The following is a 7,690-nucleotide window of genomic DNA, read 5'->3' as shown; positions in this document are numbered from 1 at the left end:
CACTTACGTACGTGTGAACGCTCCGACTCGAACCGGCCCGAGCCAAATTTTGCCTAAGCCAAATTTAGCCCATTTAGCTTGAGCCAAACTATGTGTGAACGCGATAATAGTATCGCGGGCGAAAGCGAGCCAAACATGGCGGCGAGTGTTGAGGTAGATCTGCTGTGTTACGTTTGAGACATGGAGGGGCGTCAACCGCGGTGCCGCCCGCCCCATCACCCACCCCCCACCCCCCACCGGGGGGGGTACTCACTTTTTTGGGGGATAGGGTGCTCCACCTAAATGGGAAAAGAGGGCAAAAACATGGCTCGACAGTGAAAACATGGGGTAAAAAGATGGCTCGATGGTAAAAACATGGGGCAAAAAAATGGCTCGATGGTAAAAACATAGGGCAACTAGAGCACTCGGAGAGCACAGACCTCCGCCAAGGCAGCCTGGAATTTTCTCAATGTGAAATTTTTTATTAATGTGGATCCGGATTAGTGCGAGCGTGGCAGGTGGGGAGGACTGTGGTTGCCCCTTAGCCTGTGGTTGCGTGTTTGTAAGTCTACAGCCAGCGCACCTAGCGGAAGTGAACTGAAACGTGCATGGTAACACACAAACACACAAAACAACACTCAAAAACTCGCCGGTGAAAACATAACCCCCGCCATGCCCCTGGCAGAGGTAAAAAGATGACAAGGGAAAAATTGGGGGCACAAAGATGGCAAGGGAAAGATTGGGGGGCAAAAAAATGGCTAGGAAAAAATGTGGGGCACAAAAAGATGGCAAGGAAAAATGGGGGGGGGGCAATAATGCGGCGCATATATATATATGTACGTCACTGTGCGGGGTACCCACCCCCCGGGCCATCACCTCCCCCCGCGCGAGGCGATGTCAGTGTGTTGTCGACGAGCCTTGCAAACACGGGGCGAATGCAGTTCAAAACCTTTCTTCTCTCTATGCTTCCCAATAGTGGTTATACATGGTCAGTACAAAACAACTATCTTGCCCTTCCCGATCCATTTTACTCGTTCGATATTCCTCCTTAGCTTTTATTTCTCATCAGTCTCACTCCCAACTTCATAGCTCCTATATCCCTCCTCATTCCATTCAACGTTATTAATTCATTCTGACGTACAATGAAAGAAGGAGTGTTTTTTTCTAGTATAATATCAGCTCGCGTGCGTTTCGGAAGTTTTTAGTTTCACGAGGTTTTGTTACGCTGCCATTATCAATTAGTGATGGAAAATCGGCACGCGACCAGGGGATAGTGGGGAACTGCGCTTATATTCAGCTTCCTTGTAGTCAAGAATATATGATTTGATGCTAAGATCATTCAAATCGGACTATTCTGTCAAATTTTATGGCAAAAATAGTAATTTTGTTTCAGGAATGGTGGCCATCTTAAAAAATGGCGGCCATCTTGAATTTTTAAGTAGCTAACGGGCTTTTTAAAAATAGTAGTCCCAGAGGAGTATTCATACCAATTTTGGTGCTTGTCTCGCAATTTGACAGATTCTCCCAAAATATATTGACTTAATCTGCTGGACTACTATTAAGGCGCCGAGCTAGGCGCCTGGATGTAGACGCCTTACGTAGCAAGGCATGCATCCCGTTACGGCAATCATTCCGCGTTCCCATCTACATGGATTGGGTCCCGACATGGGCATGGTCAATACAGGTCAAATCCGACTCATAGTTGTGACTCGTCTCACTACTAGACATGCGTGCCAATCCCCACGCACGATATAGACTGGGATGTTTGTCATAAGGGGATGTATACTATGGTACACTACTACACTGAACGTAGGGCGTCAGACCTGCAAACACGCGCATGTCTGATTAACGCTGGGTTTACCCTATACCGACTTTGTGTTGGCGAATTGGCGAATTGGATCAACTTCCCAACTATACAACCGACAATATGCAGTGTGAACGCCAAAATTGTACGACCAACCGACCGATAACAACTAGTTGGGAGATTAGAACATGTTCTATTTTTGCCAACTCGGAGTTGGCGAATTGGGAAGTTGGTCCAACTAGCCAATTCGCCAACATAAAGTCGGTAGTGTAATTAACCAAGCTTTAAAGTGGCTTTCACGCGTAGTTTCGTAATACTATAGATACGCTATATTGAGGTGCTTCCGTCGTAGCTAGAAAACTCATGTCCGCCTGCTCATTTCGTTGCAGATCAAGATGGGCATCTGGGAGCTGGGCGTTGCTGCGTGCGACATTTATACTGCGATGGACGTAACAGCTAGCACGTCTTCGATTTTCAACCTAGCGGCGATCAGCGTAGACAGGTATACATCGAGCTCACTCTCTATAGCTATTCACACGCTAGTAGAAGAGTGTCTAACCCGTTTCGCCTGAATGATTATTATAATCCGCCGCAATAAAATGATTATAGTAATTATAATGATATACAGTATATAATATACATATATACATATAATTATATATGGTCGCCGCAGGCTCACCTGCTCGTAGCCTTGTTTCTGCAGGTATTTGTGCGTCTGTCCCTGTCCTCCGTGAGTCGGCTAGCTTGCTGCGTGCAGGTCTGTCACGCCGCTCAGCTGGGGCTCCCTGCATCTACGACATGGTGGAGAGGTGATACTACGTGTATACGCCGCGCAGTTGAGTTAATCTCTTTACCCTCCACACTAGACGGGGGATTTATATATAACACAGCGCCAATCTCCAGGTGATTCGCAGAGCGCCCCGCAGCGAGAGGTGACACGCGCGCCTGGACAGAGTCAGCCGCGAACAAGCGCGAAGCGCAATCCGCATGTCGCGCAACCGCCGGCACGATCGAGAAACACGGCCGTCACGGCTTGACGATGATCAATCGAATTTTTCAGGCTAGGTCGGCTCAGAACAGTATAGCGAACCCTCCGACGCCGTTAAGGTAACGTGGGGCTCGCCGCCAGGGGCAGACTACTCAAAAATTACACGCCAGTCGGATACATTCGCGGAGGGTCGATCTATCCGCGACAAATCACGGTGTCACGCAGTGAAGTTCCTGCACAAGACAGCGCAGTTAGCCGGGAAGAATTAGAATCCACCCGGTACACGAGGCACGGTCACATGTCTCTTGGAGTAGACGTATTATTCCTTGCTAGACGTAGGGGGAGATCATATAAACACACTACAGTGATTTAGCTAGTGTAATATTTCTCATATACGTAGGGGGAGGATATATACACAAGCCGGACGAAGCCGTGTGCCGGACGAGTACGACGAGAACCGCAACGAGTCGAGCGACCGACGACAGCTATCACCATGTGTTTAACCGACGTATTCGTTGCCCGGCATAATTACGGTGTGCTCCCTTGGGTAGACCGCTGTAGGCAGAAGGGACGGAGTAGTAGAACGGACCGGGCCGCCCATCATGTTTGCACCGTGTGGGACATATGTGGCACCACGAGTATGTCTCTGCCGACGCGTGCGAAGAACAGGCCGCGGGTTCAGTCGTCCAGGGCAGATATGAATCCAAGAGACACGATAACATAGGTTTACACTGCTGCCGTAATGAATACGGTGCCCTCGGCGCTAGGACTCCGACTGTAGGGCCGAGGGAAGTGAAGCCATCCAAGTACATGCTTGTTCGTAGTGCGCTAGGATACTTCCCTGGTACCGGACCCGTAAAGGGGGGGGTGGTCGGGACGAAGGGATACGTTGAGAAGTCGAGCACGACAGAAATAGGTGCGCGCGCCATGGTTATAAGTGTAGGATATCAACGCCTGTACGTGGAACCGATCACCGCGGACTACTACACTCACGAACCACATACGATGTTTTAGTATCAAACCGCGGCGCATAAGGGGTTCCTGGCGCGCGAAGCCGTAGTTTCGTGGTTCAGATAAACAACAGCCGCCGAAGACGCACCCGGAAGTGGGCCCCAGCCTCAGATAGCACGACAAGATCTTTAGTAGTGTACTTTCCTGGTAACGTTAGCCCGGGAGATTAAACACATACATGCTCTTTAGTAGTGTAATATTCTCACGGGCAACGGTAGTGCGGAGATATAACCAACGACAGTCGACGCGGCCGGGCCGCTGTCGTCAAGAACAATGGAACGACGTCGGCAAGGTGGAGCAGCAAGAAGTGCTCGCTGTGCCGCGCGCAACGTCCACGCAGTTCAGCTTCGGCAAACCAAGGCGTTCCCGTAAGCAAGAAGCGCAAGGACAAGCTGGCGGCGAAGAAAGAGAAGAAGCGCGACGAAGACGCTCGCCATCGTGCTAGGTAGGTTTGTGTGCGGGCGTATCGTGTGTGTGCGTGGCGTGTGCGTGTGTGTGGCGTCGGTGTGTGCGTGGTGTGTAGCGTGTTGTGTGTGTGTGTGTGTTGGTGCTGTGTGTGTGCGTGTGCCGTGGCGTGCTGGCGCGTGTGCGTGTGCGTGTGGCGTGTGCGTGTGCTTTGCGTGCGTGTGTGCGTGTGTGTTGTGTGTGCGTGTGTGCGTGTGGCGCGTGTGTGTGTGTGTGTGTGTGTGTGTGTTGTGTGTGCGTGCGTGCGTGCGCGTGCGCCGTTTTCCCGATCGTTTGAACCTGCGCAGCGTCAGATGTTAGCGCCGTCGCAGCGGGCGCGTCTGTTTCGCCTGCCAATTAATTACCAATGGCCGCTGGGACGAAGATCAGACTGTGCTTTCTGCCTGGCTGCCACTCGTAGCTAGTAGCAAGCGGAAGCCACGGGAACGGGTAACCCTCGCGAGGGCTAGCAGTCGTGCATTCAGGTAAACTATAAGGGCCAGCTAGCGGAGCCGTTTAGTAGAAGAGCTGTTCGGTGCGATGCGGGCTGGTAGGACGTAGGGAAACATGTAGTATAGTATAGTGCAGTGCAGTTCAGTGTAGAGTAGTGTGTGGTGTAGTGGTGTAGTGTAGTGTAGCGTAGCGTAGCGTGGTGTGGTGTGGTGTGGTGTAGTGGTGTAGTGTAGTGTAGCGTAGCGTAGCGTGGTGTGGTGTGGTGTGGTGTGGTGTGGTGTGGTGTGGTGTAGTGTGACGTAGCGTGGCGTGGTGTAGCGTAGCGTGTGTTGGTGTGGTGTAGCGTAGTGTGGCGTAGCGTGGTGTAAGGTGTATCGGTAGCGTGGGTGGTGTGGTGTAGTGTAGCGTAGCGTGGTGTAGTGTAGCGTAGCGTAGCGTGGTGTGGTGTGGTGTGGTGTGGTGTGGTGTAGTGTAGCATAGCGTGGCGTGGTGTAGTGTATCGTAGCGTAGCGTAGCGGGGCGTGGCGTGGCGTGGCGTGGCGTGGTGTGGTGTGGTGTAGTGTAGTGTAGTGTAGTGTAGTGAAGTGTAGTAGTGAGTGTAGTGTAGTGTAGTGTAGTGTAGCGTGGTGGCCGTGCGTGAGCGTGGGGCGTGGGTGGCCGTGGCTGGTGCGTGGCGGGTGCGATGGCGTGCGTGGCGTGGCGTGACGTGGGCGTGGCGTGGCGTGGCGTGGCGTGCGTGGCGTGGCGTGGCGTGGCGTGGCGTGGCGTGGCGATGGCGGTGGGTGGCGGTGGCGTTGGCGTGGTTGTGGCGTGCGTGGCGTGCGGTGGCGTGGCGTGGCGTGGCGTGGTGTGGTACGGTGCGGTGCGTAGTGTAGCCTTATGTGATGTAGTGTAGCGTGGCGTAGTGTAGACTTTATAATGATGTAGGCTAGCGTGGTGTAGTGTAGCCTTATGTGATGTAGTGTAGCGTGGTGTAGTGTAGCCTTATGTGATGTAGTGTAGCGTGGTGTAGTGTAGCCTTATATGAATGTAGTGTAACCGTGGTTAAGTGTAGCCTTAGTGAGTAGTAGTGTTAGCATGCGTAGTGTAGCCTTTTATGTGATGTAGGCTAGCGTGGTGTAGTGTAGCCTTATGTGCTGTAGTGTAAGCCGTTGATGTAGTGTAGCTTTATGTTGATGTAAGTGCTAGCGTAGCGTAAGTGTAGGCCTTATTGTGATGTAGCCTAGCGTGGTGTTTAGTGTAGCCTTATGTGATGTAGTGTAACGTGGGTGTAGTGTAGCTTATGTGTATGTTAGGCTAGCGCTGGTGTATGTGTAGCCCCCTATGTGATGTAGTGTAAAGCGTGGCGGTAGTGTGTACGCCTTATGTGATGTAGGCTAGCGTGGTGTGTGTAGCGCTTATTGTGAATGTAGTGGTACGTGGTGTAGTGTAGCCTATGTGTGTAGGCTGGCCGTGGTGTAGTGTAGCCTTATGTGATGTAGTGTAGCGTGGTGTAGTGTAGCCTTATGTGATGTAGTGTAGCGTGGCGTAGTGTAGCCTTATGTGATGTAGGCTAGCGTGGTGTAGTGTAGCCTTATGTGATGTAGTGTAGCGTGGTGTAGTGTAGCCTTATGTGATGTAGTGTAGCGTGTGTAGTGTAGCCCTTATGTGATTAGTGTGACGTTGCGTGTGTAGCCTTATGTGATTGTTTAGTGTAGACGTGGTGTTAGTGGTAAGCCTTATGTGATGTAGTGTATGCGTGGTCGTCAGTGTCCTTATGTGAATGTAGGATAGCGTGGTGTAGTGTCCGCCTTAATGTGATGTAGTGTAGAGTGGTGTAGTGTAGCCTTATGTGATGTAGTGTAGGCGTGGTGTAGTGTAGCCTTATGTGAATGTAGCCTAGCGTGGTGTAGTGTAAGCCCTTATGATGATTGTTATGTAGCGTTGGTGTATGTAAGCCTTATGTGATGTAGTGTACAGGCGGTGGCGTAGTGTTAGCCTTATGTGATGTAGCCTAGCGTGGTGTAGTGTAGCCTTATGTGATGTAGTGTAGCTTTATGTGATGTAGCCTAGCGTGGTGTAGTGTAGCCTTATGTGATGTAAGCTAGCGTGGTGTAGTGTAGCCTTATGTGATGTAGTGTAGCGCGGCGTAGTGTAGCTCGAAGTGGCGTAGCGTAGCGTGACGTATGGTGTCTTGGTGTGTGTATAGTGCATAATGTATCGTGGCGTGATACACGCTATCGTAATTAGTCACGGTAGTTTATAACAGCAAAGGCAAACCACGTGCTGCAAAGCTTCTTAATTAGCACACTAGATGAACGTCACAGCAATTATGCACGCCGATATCGATGCAGGCATGAGGGAGGTCGCCATTCCCCTACAGGTGCTGGCGGGCCAACCTCGCCAACGCGCAGACGCTGAATAATTAACGCCTCTAATCACGCTAATCACCCAGCGCTAATAGTTCAGCTCATCTCATGGCTTCCCCAGCAGCGCTCCGCATCCATCAGTTTCAACTGTTTGCGCGAAGCTGTCAGATTCAGCGCTTCGTGGCTTCAGCCGCAGCGTCCACCGGGTGATGACGACTTCAGCGATTGATGGCGAAAAACATAGGGGTATCTTTCGTCGGCAGGATTATTATTTATCGTAGCTCAACCTAATTGTGTAAGCTCGTGCCTTTCCTTGCGGTGAGTATGGATGAAGGTTGCGTGTGCGGGTGCGGAGCTTTCTTTTTTGCCGCTGCCCGACTTTCTTCACTCGTCCCTAACGGCTTTCTCTTTGCATGGCGCTCTCGCCTCCCCACAGCGCAGCCTAGGCATATTGGTAAACAAAATGTTACCGCACTTCTATGTCAGTTCCCCTTCCTCTATCTTTAACACATTCTCTCCGCTACCCCACCACGATCCCCGACCTCATTGCAGCATTTCCTCTTATATTACTACTACTACTACTACTACTACTACTACTACTACTGGGCTACTGATCTGCTACTACTACTACTGCTACTGCTATACAAGGCGCTTACTCACGTC

At 51.1% G+C, this 7,690-nt stretch overlaps 1 protein-coding gene across 1 annotated transcript in view; it reads left to right on the top strand.

The window, feature by feature from the left end:
* The window catches only part of LOC106806523 (dopamine D2-like receptor), a 43,571-nt gene that overhangs the window by 32,412 nt on the left and 3,469 nt on the right, over window positions 1-7,690 (top strand). The window contains exons 2-3 of the mRNA XM_014808496.1: window positions 2,173-2,301; window positions 4,094-4,100. Coding sequence (XP_014663982.1) covers window positions 2,173-2,301; window positions 4,094-4,100 — 136 coding nt within the window. The remainder of the gene's footprint in view (window positions 1-2,172; window positions 2,302-4,093; window positions 4,101-7,690) is intronic.

The sequence above is a fragment of the Priapulus caudatus genome, unplaced genomic scaffold (assembly GCF_000485595.1).
Source record: "Priapulus caudatus unplaced genomic scaffold, Priapulus_caudatus-5.0.1 Scaffold9, whole genome shotgun sequence".
Taxonomy (NCBI): Eukaryota; Metazoa; Priapulida; class Priapulimorpha; order Priapulimorphida; family Priapulidae; genus Priapulus; species Priapulus caudatus.
The sequence above is the reverse complement of the archived record's forward strand: the minus strand, read 5'-3'. Positions and strand labels throughout refer to the sequence as shown.